Source organism: Vigna umbellata, chromosome 2 (genome assembly GCF_029865625.1).
Source record: "Vigna umbellata cultivar VRB3 chromosome 2, Vumbellata_1.0, whole genome shotgun sequence".
Classification (NCBI taxonomy): Eukaryota; Viridiplantae; Streptophyta; class Magnoliopsida; order Fabales; family Fabaceae; genus Vigna; species Vigna umbellata.
This window is the reverse complement of record NC_142166.1, coordinates 52,292,305-52,306,235: the sequence shown is the minus strand read 5'-3', so window position 1 is coordinate 52,306,235 and position 13,931 is coordinate 52,292,305. Positions and strand designations below refer to the sequence as shown.

General features: G+C 33.1%; 2 protein-coding genes across 2 annotated transcripts; one reads left to right on the top strand and one right to left on the bottom strand.

Annotated features, from left to right (window-relative positions):
• Positions 1-896: 896 nt before the first annotated feature.
• On the bottom strand, positions 897-5,695 carry LOC124824578 (zinc knuckle (CCHC-type) family protein). Its single transcript, XM_047297021.2, has 4 exons — positions 5,538-5,695; positions 3,211-3,424; positions 2,558-2,650; positions 897-1,714 (listed from the first exon to the last, which is right to left on the bottom strand). The coding sequence occupies exons 2-4, from the start codon at positions 3,333-3,335 to the stop codon at positions 1,153-1,155; spliced, it is 780 nt and encodes a 259-aa protein (XP_047152977.1). The 5' UTR covers positions 3,336-3,424; positions 5,538-5,695; the 3' UTR covers positions 897-1,152.
• Positions 5,696-9,003: 3,308 nt separating this feature from the next.
• LOC124824579 (protein FMP32, mitochondrial-like) lies at positions 9,004-13,557 on the top strand. Its single transcript, XM_047297023.2, has 7 exons — positions 9,004-9,303; positions 9,382-9,513; positions 9,620-9,679; positions 12,729-12,805; positions 12,908-12,964; positions 13,193-13,259; positions 13,337-13,557. Exons 1-7 carry the CDS (start codon positions 9,130-9,132, stop codon positions 13,454-13,456), a joined length of 687 nt encoding a protein of 228 aa, XP_047152979.1. The 5' UTR covers positions 9,004-9,129; the 3' UTR covers positions 13,457-13,557.
• The last annotated feature ends 374 nt before the right edge of the window (positions 13,558-13,931 follow it).

Here is a 13,931-nt window from a genome sequence, read left to right as displayed (position 1 = left end):
ATCTTCAAATCCACTAAAAAACACTGCCTGATGCTTATTTTATTGTTAGAAGCGCTTTAGCCATTTATGGAAGAATTTATAGTTGCAAAAGCTAATGGATAAATCACTCAGATAACTGAAAATAATAGTTATTACCACAAAGTCCAAAGTTTAAAACCACGTCTTACTAGACAATTAACTAATAAATGCCTCGTCCAATCTAGAAATATATAATGTCAGACAAAATGGCTAAAGGAAATTACAAATTTATTTCATTATTTAGGCTTTTTTTTGTCTTAAAAATAATTTCATCACGTACATCAAATTAAAAAAGGAAATTATTTTTTATTCCAAATTGACAATAATTTCATCGGTACACATTGCTTAGACTAATTTTTAGACTAATTTTTAGAAAAAGGAGATCACTTTGACCTCTTATCCTTTTTCTTTTTTGTGCAAGCAAAAGAAAGGGGACTTCAAAAAATTAAAGGATTTTTTCGTTCCTGATAGTTATTTATTCAATCAATGGATGGAAGTATACTCTAGATCGGAATTGGGGGGAGTACTGCCTTATTTTTTCTACCAACTTCAAGTCCCCATTAGTATTCTTTTTCTATTATACATAAATACTCTTTTGGATAATTTAAAAAATAAATATACGTTACTAATCTTTTGTGTATTTTGGTGTTTCTAGCCATCCATTCATTTTTTTTATTATATGAATCCCTTTTTTAATTTTGTTAATATATGTATGCTAATTCATACAAATGATATTGAAAATTTTAAAAAGGTTGGTCTTTTGCGTCCGCTTCAAGACTGGATTACTAATCAACAAATCTTGGGAAAACTAATTTTAAAAACTACTGGCAATAAATAAATATAAGCAACCATTAAATCCCTGTAATGCCCTAGACAAAGAAAAGAAACGTCATGAGGTAACTCTGAATAAATACAATACCAGGTCTTCCAGAAGTAGCAAATTCTTATTCCTAGCACAAGCACGATATCATAAACTATAAATGGCCGATAAATTGGCATCATTCTCATGTCTCTCTAGCAAATTAAAAATAATAAAAAGCCAAACACATACTCTACCAGGACTCATGAATCTGTCTTTGGCAAGAAAATCATAGAAAAAACATCCATATTACTGAACGCATAAATTTCCATCCATCAATACCTCCTGGGGTAGCGATCCATAAACCGACCTGAAGGGCACTCATATGCCAGGTGACCACGACCTCCACAATTGTGGCAAATCATCAAGGGGCCCATGCAATCCCTACTCATGTGACCTAATTGCTGACAGTTCCTGCAAATAACATCTCGGTAACCACCACCACCACCACGAGCTCCACCGCCTCCGCCTCCGCCACCACCACTGCGATCTCCAATAACATTGGCTTTTGGACACTGCCTAGCCACATGCCCAGAAACATTGCACAAGTTACAAATAGGATCGTTAGGACAATCACGTGCCAAGTGGCCTGTCTTCCTACAGTTGTTGCATGCCTTCTCATTCGTACATTCAGCTGCTATGTGGCCCTGCTTATAACAGTTGTTGCACAACCTTAAGTCTCCTGGAGGCATTGGAGGAGCGGTGCATTCCCTAGCACGGTGTCCAGCTTTACCACAGGTATGGCAAATTCCCTCATTTGGACAATTACTGGCCATGTGACCAGGTTCTTTACAGTTCCAGCAGAGTGACTTTGTGGTACATTCAGAAGCAATGTGCCTGATCAAACATTTAAATCCAGAAAAGTAAGCCCCAGTCACCAGATGTGGTATAATTGAGAATTTGAATTCACAAATCCGATAGAAATAGATAAGCAAAAAGATAACCCTTTTTTTAAAATTCGGATTTGAAAGTTGTAAAGTCAAACAACAAAAGTTTCAAAAACGTATCAAAGAGCAGGTAAAGGAAAAAAGAGTCTGGCTACAGGGAGTGGCAGAAGCACCATTACAATGACCAACAAAAAGTCATCATGGCAACACTAAGGCGCTCACGCACATACTACCATCAGATGCCGGAAGCAAAATTATTTTCACCCACAGAAAACATGCAGAACATGTCACATAGTTGCAATATAAATTTGGATAGAACTAATACAATACAATAGTTTAAGATAAACACCTTGAATTTAAAGATGCCATTGTGAGATGGAACCTAACAGGGAAATTAAGGGAAATAACTTTTTTAAAAAAATTCAGACAACATAATAGACACTGAAAGTTGCAATGCTTCGACAATATACAGAAAAAGAAAATTCTTGAAATGAAGTTCAGTGTCATCCTTGAAAAGAAGATAAATGTAGAAAAAAGGAGAAATTGAACTTTAGGAACAAAAGTGAAACCACATTGTCCTAACATATAAATAAAAATAAACAGAAGAGGAATGATAATAGGCATGTTACTGAAAGTTAACCACAGTCAAATTAAGAGTAAGAAGAAAACTATTACTGCCAGGTAAACAAATTTCACTGCAGAATTATCAGCAGAAGAAGTGTGACTAAAGCATAATCATGTTAATTGAAATCTGAATACTCGAATTTTAAAAAATACTGAATGGATTTCATACCCAGGGAGGCCACAGTTGTGGCAGATTGCAACATTAGGGCATTCCCTTGCATAATGACCAGGCCTCTTGCAGTTCTTGCACAGATTGTCTCGGCTGACAAAAAACTCAAATTAGTGTTGCCACTGTAAGAAATGCATGCTGGTGTTTGAAATCCTAAAAGGCTGTTTAAATAACCCCTTCTTCTTGACAGTCAAAAGCCTATCACTTCAGTTCCAAACTAATCAAAGCAGCCAGAACAAGAATGCATACCACAAGAAAAGAAGATAAATGGTACATAATTGGGGTTTTACAAACAGAATAATAAAGGTTCAGAGCCTCTTCTACCAAAAGCATACTTCAATCTTCTTCAACAGTAAGAAATGCATGCTCGTGTTTCAAATCCTAAAAGGCTGTGTAAATACACACCCTTCTGCTTGACAGTCAAAAGCCTATCACTTAAGTTCCAAACTGATCAAAGCAGCAGCCAGAACGAAGAATGCATACCACAAGAACAGAAAATAAATGGGATATAATTAGGGTTTTACAAATATCATAATAAAGATTCAAAGCCTCTTCTACCAAAAGCATACTCCAATCTTCTTCACCTGCCCCTACCAATACATTTAAGTAGAAAAGCAATACAGCAAATAAATAGTTAAATTCCAAAAGAAAACCTGAAACCCCGACGTGAATCTCTCCTGTAAGGTGCATCACGGTAGGAAAATCGATCAGATCGGATCTTACGGTCCATTGGGCTCCTGCTTCTGCTCCGGCTCCTGCTGCGGCTGTCTGAACTCATTTTCACCTTTTTTCTTTCCTACCCTCAACCACAACTGATCAGCAAAACCACCTCCACCACAACCAACACCACCAGCCACCGCCTCCTTCCTGTCCACATCACAACCAACATCCAATATCATCCTTAAGCCAACTAGCCAAGGCAAACCCCCTACCTCCCCTTCAAAATATAAAAACCGCAAATTCCAACAGTATAGAACATGAAATTTTCAACATGCAATCCATCTCACATTCACATCAATCAAATACCACTGCACTCAGCACCAAAAAATTGATAGCGAGCCCCTGGGCACCATTCTTCATAATATTCACGTGCGTCCCACAAATAATATATTCCCAACATAAGATCACTCTACCTTTGAAAAAACAACAGAAAGCACGTCACTTCATCTTTCGGCGAAGCTGACCCAATAGAGAAGAGGGATAAGGTAAAATATTGAATCACAAAGAAAGGCATCTGGGGGCATGGTTTTAGTTTGGTGAATGGTGAAAAACTATTATCCTGTAGAGGCAATGGAGGAATAAAATAAAGAAAATGACCACTGAGAAAAGAAAGGAGACAAACATGGTTATAGACAGCTACATCTTGCTAACGGAAAAATACAGGTGCCTTTAAATGAAAATAAGTTCTTCAGCAGACTTCCCTACTAATAAGAACAACCATCCCCATGTTGATTAGGAGTTATATGGGACCAGGTGAACCCCATCCAACATTACATCTACCTATTATTTGCATCACCGCCATATTTAAAGCAAAAATTGCACAAATCTTTCCCTAGAAGGTCCAGGTTGTCATGAACCAGCATTCCAAAAGACTTAAGGTGTTGAACAAAAGCGTGTGAATTGTTTTTATATGTCTAGAATGCCCGTTACTGCAAGAGATTTTCCATCTTGAACATGGACAATGGTCCAGAACTCGTCCAACCTTGTGCAAACATTTGAATTTTATTTAGAAGAAAGGGGCTGCTTAGGACCACTGAGCTGACAAAATGGTCATAGAATCTCTGATACCATCATGAATCAACAACTATAACAATAACTTAAGCTGTTAAGTATATGTATGTGAATGGTTCTGAGTCTGACATGGATTTAAAAAGGCAATAATATAAACTCATTGGGTGGCTATAGGACAGATTCAGTTACACTGCTGGAGAAACCATTGCAACTGTGGGAGTTTTCCCCCTTTTGGTCTATGTACTAGACTTAAAATTGAGATGGGAATCCATTAAACAGTTTTCAGAAATATTTAGATCCTTATCGATGGGCTTATCGTAGTGTATAGGACTCATTATTCCTCGCGAATTAAAATCCACAAAAGCCGTAGTATCATACAAAGGCAACTGATATCATATATCTGGGCATGTTCAGATTTGGCAAAGTGAAGGGAGCAGTTGGACCACAGTATGGTGCGGATCTATTTACTCATTAAATTCTCTGTTATACGAAAGGACAGTGCAGGAAAAAACAATTAAATCTCATGAAGAGACTATAAATTTCAAACTAGGTTCCATATTCCATCTAAATATCTAGAAAAATTATCATAATGTCATGATATTGTAAATATAGTGGGACACAAATATGCAGAGAAATGTACAGAACCATAATGTCATGATATTGTAAATATAGTGGGACACAACACGCTATACATTTTTTAGCTGGTTCTCGATTAGTAATTCCAAATAAAATACTGTTCCAAAATTCACCAGCGCCAGAAGTAAAACATTTCATCCCTGAAATTCCACTTCCCACAATCCACCACAGCTTGAAATTAATTTCTCACTATCAAAAGCATTAATTAAACTTTTAACCTGATTGTCATTCTTTTCTCTATCCATAATCAAATAATTCAAAGCACGAAAATCGTCACGTGCATACATCCTAGCAAAGTTGTTTCCCGACACCAGGAAAAAACACAGCAAACATCGTAAATCATTTACGTTCAAACCTAATTTTACAGATTCGAAATCCAAAGCCTAAATCAGATAACGGTCACAAACGAATCGACAAAGACGTTCGATGAATTAGATAACGGTCACGAACTTTCGAGCATCGACGCCATGAAATGGGATAAAAGGGAGGAAATCATAGACGAATCGACAAAGAGCTACGATGAATTAGAAGCGGATTCAAATTTAACCCTAACCCTAACCTAGAGTCACGTCAAACTGAATAAGCAAAAGTAAAGAGGGATTAAGGGAAGAACCTGAGAGAGGTACGGTCAAAACCGTAGATGGATTCCGTTGTTCGATTATTTGCAACGCTACTTGATCCCAAGTTGATATATGTAGCGCTCTATTTCCAACAGAGCAGCCGCAAGGGTTTCTTTTGTTCTCTGTTAGAGTCAGGAAGGAGGCATATAAATAGTATCACGTCAGTCACAATGCATGGTCTCCCTCTTCTTTTCTTGGTTAATTTTTGCTTAATTGTAAAAATTACTGTCTTAGATTTTTAGAACTAACATTTGTATAAAAAATTGTGTTTATAAATTTTAATTTATATATTAGGAAAACACATGAGTATGTTGACTTTTATTTTTAATAAAAATAATAATAAAATTATTATTGTTATTATTATAATTGTGATATTAAATATAAATGTTTTTATAATTTATTATAAATATTTTCTTATTTTGTAGATAATTTTATAATTTAAAAAATAGTTAAATATAAAAAGGGGTTAAAGCGAAAAAATATATTAATTTAAAAAAAGTCACTTAAATAATAAAATAATTATCTTTATTTAAAATATAAACAAATATAAAATTTAAAAAAAAATCTTTTATATATAATTATATATAAAGAGTCAAGTTAAAAAACAGATACAGACACAAAAAATAAAGTCTAGGTATAATTATACATATATATATATATATATAACAAAAGGTGACATAAAAAAATTAAAAGTCTATGTTGTGATATTTTAAAAGGTATATATAATTTTTTTTGTTTAATAAAAATATATCTATTAACTTTTAATATTTTTTTATAAGGGTATAATTGTAAAGTATTTTAAATAATAAGTTCGTATTATTTTAATATTAAAAATAAAATGGATAAATAGAAAGTCTATTAAAAAGTTTCATTATTTAAAAGCACATACATGTAACTTATTCTTTGAATATCATTTATTTTCTCTCTTCAAGTTTTAAACCTGGTCGTGTCTTTTAATATCGAGAAGTGGCTTTGTCATAATGACAACAATATATTTCTTTAAACCACATATCTTGATCATGATTTAGTAATATGTAGTTGTAGATAGAATTTTCTTAAGTGAGGAAATATATTTTTTTTAATCTCGGAGAGGTGTTTGAGTTTCTAACATCTGTATGTTTGTTTATAAGCTTTAAGAAAATCTATTAAATTTGAATTAGTATGCTTCGATTAAGAAAATTAATTAGTTATGGAGTTAGGATATATATAACTTGTTGAAAAATCCTATGATATGGTAGTATGATTGATTGAAATTGATATGAATGCGTGTTATCTAAAATTATAAAACTATTATTATGAAGACTTGTTGAATGATATATGTTTTGATCACTTAAGTTGTCATGTTTAAGGTTATAATTTGTTAAAAATTGTTGTTAATTTTTAAGTGGTGAAAATGGATAATCCTAAGTTAGTTTTTGGTCTAGTTTGGGGGTTTTGACAAGTGAAATTTTAAAGGATTGTGTTTGGGGAGGAACTTGGGGTTTGAAGTATGTTTTTGAGTTATTTAAGACTCGTTTAGCCATTTTATTCATACAAATCTAGTTTGTAACATGTGAAATTTGTTTGGTTGTATTTTCGGGTAGTTGGTTTGATTAAATGGGATAAATTATTGAACAAATGAGAAAAATGGTATTCCTTCTAAGTAGAAAACCTACTTTCAAAAAAATTATTGTGCTAATAATACTAGTTTGGACATTTGAAAATGTATTGAGTGCATCTAGATCAAGTATCACAATATTGCATCTTCTGGTATAGTACTAAGCGCTACCTTGGGACGCTGAGTGTCAAAAAGTCAGTAAGCTCTGTGACTTATGAGCGTTGAGTGGTGGAATAGGACATTGAGCGCCACTTTTCCCTACAAATTTGAATGTGGTTTTTCCTAATATTTCACTGGGCAAGTAATATTGCTTGCTAAGTGAATCTTGTTTTATTAGTTTTATAATGTTTTTCTACACTATTTGATGTATGTTTGTTTAAGATATGTTGTATGAATTTTACTTTGTTTGTATTAGAAATTTAGTGTAGATTTAACTAATTATATATACGAGTTTGATTTAAAGTTAATACGAGATTACGAAAGAGTGTGAAATGATACATGATGCTACTAGGATTTAAAAGAAATCCTTAAAATGACTATTCTCTATTTCTTAAGCGTAAATTAATTTGTTGGACTTTCTTCTTGTGTGTATATATTTTAGTGTTATAGTTATATTTAGATAATTGTAATTGTTTTATGTATAATTTTTGTTTAATTGTTCCATTTCATTAAATATGTGATGATTTTTATAACAGTGCTAATATTATTAAAATTTTGAAATGTTAAAAAATTATTCATACATAATTTAAAATTTTAAGTCAACGTATAATTAGATATATAGTATGTAGATTTTTATTTTAAATTTATAAAATTAGATATATAGTATCAACCTTTTAATCAAATATTAAGAGATATATATTAGTCCGAAATCAATCGTTTAACTTCATTGTTCATGTTGGGCTGTCTCATCAACTGAACAAGCTCAATAGTCTAATACAATTAATCAACCTAAATGTGTCTTAGTAATGATAAACAAATTAAATAAGCTACATTAGGACATGTTTAGACTGTAAATAGTTTTATGGTAAATAAAAGTTACACTACGAGTATTAAAAATAAATTGTTCGTGCAAAGTGGGTTCAATAATTAGAACATTTAAAATAACATGTATTAAGATATACTTCCAATAGTTTGGAAGATCATGAATTGGAAAAGTTGAAAAATAGAAACTGAAACATCTATAAAGTACGAGTGTCCAAAAAGCCACATACAAACAAACATTATATATCAAAGCTATAATTTATTGAAAATATTGAGAAACATATTAAATAGTAAATTAATTAGTACAAACTTAAATATATCCCATTAAATAATTATTGATTTTTTCAAATTTTAAAATGAATGTTGTAGTCACTCAAAATTTAAAACATATATTTTTATTTCCATTGATTATTAAAAAACTTATCTCAAATTTTTGGATTGAAAGCATTATTAAGATTTTATTTAATATAAACAATAATAATACGTGATAATTAATGAAGACGAACTAAAATATTATTAATATTTTATTTTAATATAAACAATAATAACGCGTGATAATTAATGAAGACAAACCAAAATATTATTAAGATTTCATTTTAATATTAATAATAATAACAATAAAATAATTAATAATTTCTAACATATTTTTTATATATTTAGTATTTTTCTTTCTAGTATACATATTTTTATTGTTGATTTTAAATTTTAAATATAAGTAATTTTATTAATTTTTCATTTTCATTTATAATTTATAACTGTTTTTATGAGAATATATGTTTTATAAATTTAATAATGTTTTTTATTTTAATAATAATTAGTAAAATTGTTTTTTAGTTTTTTATTATCATAATAATGTATTGGTTGCCTCTGGCGTTTCTGACAAGCAATATTGGACAAAGAGGCGTTTAATTCGTGCCCGCCTCTGCCGACTGCAGCTTCTCCGTTTTTCTCTCTTTGCCCAAATCTTCATATTCCAACTTTGCGTCACATTTCTGGACTTGCGTCGAATGGCGTTGTGCAAACGCGCTTTTCACTTGTGTTCCAACCGTCGTCTCTGCCTGGCCAAGTTCACCGACCTCGACTATGTACTCCCTTCTATGACGTTGCAGAGTAGCAGGCACCTTTCGCAGGCCCTGAACTCCAACCTAAAGCGCGCGTTCCTCGTCGACACACTTGCGCTGGTAGATTTCAATTACTTTTTGTTTGATTCGAAACTTGCTTTCGCGGTTTGGCTTGTGAGATAAATTGTGTTGCCCTAGGTAAGGGGTTTAGAGGCCAAAGGAGTTCCTTCCAAACAAGCCGAAGCGATAACTTCTGCAATCACCCAAGTTCTTAATGATAGTTTGGAAAATGTAGTTAATTCTTTTGTTTCAAAGATCGAAATGCAGAAGGTGAGGGGGTTTTCTTGTTTGTTTTTATTTTCGCGAGGTATGAATTAAGCGTTCTGAGTTTGGAGCTATAATTGATTTGCATGCGTTTTCCTTTGGAGTTTCGCAGTCAGAGGTAATTCAAGAATCGAGTCTGTCCAAGTTCAAATCTGAAGTGCAAAGTTCTCAGGTATTTCTTCATCGACCGTGTCGATAAATTTCCCTGTGAACCAATTAGTAGTCATGTTTGGTATGAATTAGCTGGTAGTTATTGTAAGGCTGTCTATATATGAAAGTTTATGATTTGGTGACATTGTAAATTTAAAATCGTTTTAGGTTTTAGTGCATATTCAGAAGCAGATTTCACTTTCATCACGGCCTCTGGTTAGCTATAGCTATTATAGATTGAAGAAATTCGTGTATAGCCACTATTGCAGTTGGTTATTTCCATGGCAAAAGTTTGCTAGTGAGAATGGATGTCAGCATTGTATAATGAATTCCCACGACTAGCAATCTGTGGAGATTGCAAGAATTTATGTCGCGCAGAATTGTATTGTCTTGGAATTTGGAACAATTATAACATGAAGGGTTCAGCTAACAAGTACCCCTGTCCCTTGTTAAGGAATAACAAATAAAGTATAGTTGATGAAAAGTATTGTATTTAGATAACAACAAAAACAACAAAGTCTTATATCACCAGGTTCAGTTGACTACATAGATCACAGGACGTCATTTGACTCATTGTAAGAGTAGAAATATTCTGTGAGTGATCCCTGTGTCATATTGACAAGTCTTGTATTGGCTTCCAAAGGCTTAACACGACCCTCCACCTTTATCCAGGCCTAGGACCAGGTATGGGACCATAGACAGAGATGAAAAGTATAATATCTAATTAATACCTTTTTGTTTTTGAATCTTCAATATGTGCTTCATCCCCTAACTTCACATGTTAACATTTACCAAACTCAAAATCTCAGTCTGCAATAACTAAAATCCAAAAGCAAGCAAAATAATGTCTAAATTAACAGTGGTTAAGTGCTTTGAGGTGGCACAATTAAGGTGGCTTCTGTCAAGAGACTAATAATTTCAATTTATGTTTTCTGAACATGCAATAAATAAAACACCCTTGTGTTGTGTGTGAGGTTATTTATTTTGTCAATGTATAGAATTTTGAAAACAAAACGCCGAAGCCATAATGCTAACCCATGGTGTATTATGGTATCCTAACTTAGAAATCCTCATAGGCATTTACTGCATTATGTTTGCATGGACCTCTCTTTTTACCTTTGTTAAATATTTTAACCTACAATGCACGCTATCCAATATGATGATATGCTTATTTTTAAAATTAAGTGGATAAGATATGTGACAAATACATATTTAAAAATTTAAAAGAAAGATATTTAAACATGATAATTGCAAGTGTGTGTGGATCCAAATTTAAATCACATTTAGACATTGCCAAAATTAAAAATTAAAAATTATAAATCTTTGTTACTGTAGAATTATTTGAGCTTCATATATTTCAATGTACGTCATTGATATGCATCAGTGAAGTATCCTAGAGTATTGTTCGATATGTATTGGATACGCGACATAAATTAAAGAATTGGTGCATTAGAGATTTTAACTAAATAGACTATTTGGTAAAGGCGCTTGAAGCTGCAAAAGTCACCTATTGTACAACACTGTTGGATAAGGATTTTGATGTCAATTGTTAATGTAAAATCTGGTGTTGGAACAATTGGATGATAAAACAATTTTTCTGAAAGAAAACTTGGAGGAGACTGATACTTCTAGCAGCTTGAGGAGTTTGTTGGAGATCAAGGAAAGGTGTGTCTCTTGTGGAAATCATGTATGGCTTGAAACAGAGTCTAAGAAAGTGATACAAGAGGTTTGATGATTTAGTGAGGCAGATGGGGTTTTAGAGGAGCAATGTGTCTACATCTTGAAAAGAGAAAAAAAAAAGTGTTTTGTTCTTTCTCTTGTATGTATATGATATGCTTATAATCAACCAATATAAAGATCAAATAAAAGAGCTCAAAGAAAGATTAAACTAAGAGTTTGAGATGAAAGATCTTGGTCCCATGAGGCAAATACTTGGGATGGATATACAAAGGGATTGGACTGTTGGAGTTACTTTGCAATTAGTGGATGACTTTATCTATTACTCAGGTTAAGTTTATCTCACAAAAGGGGTGAAGGAGCTCTGCAGTTGAAGGGAGGAGAGCTTCGTATTATGTAGGAGTGTGTTACTATGCATTGCAGTAGTCAAAATGTCATACATCTAGCTAATCCTCAAATCTAACATGAGAGAATCAAACACATCGAGGTTAGACTGCACTTCTTTAGATGAATTTTTTAGTTCAGGGAGATCAGGATACTGAAGGTAGCTTTGGAGGAGAATCCTACATGTGTTTACAAAGTCTTTGGCAGAAACAAGATTCAAATGTTTCTTGGAGCAGATTCATTTTTTGTTTGAAGATAAAGGAAGGTGATGCGAGAGCGCTTCCATGTTTTGTAGTCAAGGCAAGGTGGTTAATTGTGCTATATTGGGTCTAAGTCATAATCATTTAATGAAAAGCAAAAAGACCATCTACTACAGAGCGTATAGTAGTGTTAATTGTTAACTTTAGATAAACCATCTATCTCTACTACCCATATTAGATTATGTTTTGTATTAACTGTCTTGGTGGTTTTCCGATCTTTTTCTTTAGTTCTATATATAGAGAACTTTTGAAACTCTGAGAAAGCAATATATGTTCTGTTCATACTGGGCATGGCACCTTCTGCTGTAATATAGTTGCTTTTTTTCATTCTTGTGATTGTTGCTAATTCAACAAAGTCCTTAAGGGCATTGTTGAACCACACCATGGGAAGTCGTTTTATAGTAGGAAAAGGGAAGAAGAGGAGTAGGGTTGCCGTTATCCTGAGGTCACTGGTGCATAAGTATGCCATATACAACAGTGGTTTCAAATTTTCAACTGCTTCTGCTAATTAAAGTTCCCAGTTTGTGTTTCATGAATATTAGGCCTTCGTCAATTCAGGTGCAGTGTCAGGAGTTGGATTTGTCATCGGAAATTTAAAGTTATTTGTATAATGTGGTGATCAATATTCTATTCTGACCGTATCTAATTCTACTGGGGAAAAAGAAATGTTTTGGCATAATGTAATCTCATCATGCTATTTGGGCGAAAAGTGTAATTGTTAAAACTCATTTTCAGTGATTGGTGATGCAGGAGCATCATTTTTCTCTATTGCAACGTGAGACTGAGAAGCTTCGTGGTGACATTGAGAAGATGAGAAGTGAAATGAGGTCCGCACCATGGATTATTAAACAAAAATACTCTTCCAACTGAATCAATTTAATTTCCACTTTCACAAATAATAGTTCAATGTCTTTTATTATCTGTTACAGATACGAGATTGACAAAGTCACTGCTGGACAACGTCTAGACCTGAATCTTGAAAGAGGGTAAGTGAAACTATGAAAACTTATGAGATGTTTTTAAACAGATTCGTTTCGGGGAATATTATTTCCCCCCTAGAAGCTGTCTCTTAAAGCTATTCAAAATTATAATTTTCTTAAAATAAATTTCACTAATCACAATTCTAATTTTTTGGTACTCTTGACGTGGTAATCTGTAGTTGGCTCAACCTAATGTTACTCTCTGATTTATTTATATATCTTTCAAAAACACAGACGCATACGTGATGAGCTTGCTAATCAGAACGCTGAAACCTCCAGTTTGACAAACAAACTCGATCGGGTGAGCTTATGATCATTTTAGTTTTTATTGGAGAATGTTCAGTTTGGATTGAAATCTGAAGTGGATATTTCTTTCAGGAAATTCATGAATTAAGAGCCCACGTAGAAGCTGCAAAGTATGATGTGATCAAATACTGCATAGGTACTCTTGTTTCCATATCTGCAGTGGGTCTCGCTGTAATCCGCATCATATTATAGTCTTCCGTGATTTAGTGGAGCGTGAATAGTATTTGTATTGACGTCTCTGTTTACCTTTTTCTTATCAATTTCGTAAAATACAAGGATCACCCATTTTTATCCATTGCTACCACAAGACTAAAGTTTTTTCAAATTCCACCCTTGACTAAACGTGCAATACAACCCTACCAACACTCCCAAAACAAAATGTTAAATCGTATAGAATTCGATGGTTAGGATTACTGACCCCAAAAAAAGTTGCTATTGCTCCGTCCGATTGGAAACGGGTTATTGTATCTTAAATAAGAAGACTAATGGAAGGAATAGAAACGACGTTGTTATATACGGAATGCCAAAGGATGCACTGTTCCTGAAGGCTTGATGTTGAATTTTTTCTTTTAAATATAGTTACTGATTTCAATGGTCCTCAACGATATTTTTACAAACCCTGCCAAAAGAAACTGTGTACAGAATCATGGAAGATTCGATGGGTTTG

Excerpts from the sequence above, each read along its gene's own strand:
- LOC124824579 (XM_047297023.2), top strand. The coding sequence starts at position 9,130 with ATGGCGTTGTGCAAACGCGCTTTTCACTTGTGTTCCAACCGTCGTCTC. Across the intron at positions 9,514-9,619 it reads CAAAGATCGAAATGCAGAAG|TCAGAGGTAATTCAAGAATC; the intron begins GTGAGGGGGTTT and ends GGAGTTTCGCAG. Across the intron at positions 9,680-12,728 it reads CTGAAGTGCAAAGTTCTCAG|GAGCATCATTTTTCTCTATT; the intron begins GTATTTCTTCAT and ends TTGGTGATGCAG.
- LOC124824578 (XM_047297021.2), bottom strand. The coding sequence starts at position 3,335 with ATGAGTTCAGACAGCCGCAGCAGGAGCCGGAGCAGAAGCAGGAGCCCA. Across the intron at positions 2,651-3,210 it reads GATTCACGTCGGGGTTTCAG|CCGAGACAATCTGTGCAAGA; the intron begins GTTTTCTTTTGG and ends GTTTTTTGTCAG. Across the intron at positions 1,715-2,557 it reads CACAACTGTGGCCTCCCTGG|GCACATTGCTTCTGAATGTA; the intron begins GTATGAAATCCA and ends ATGTTTGATCAG.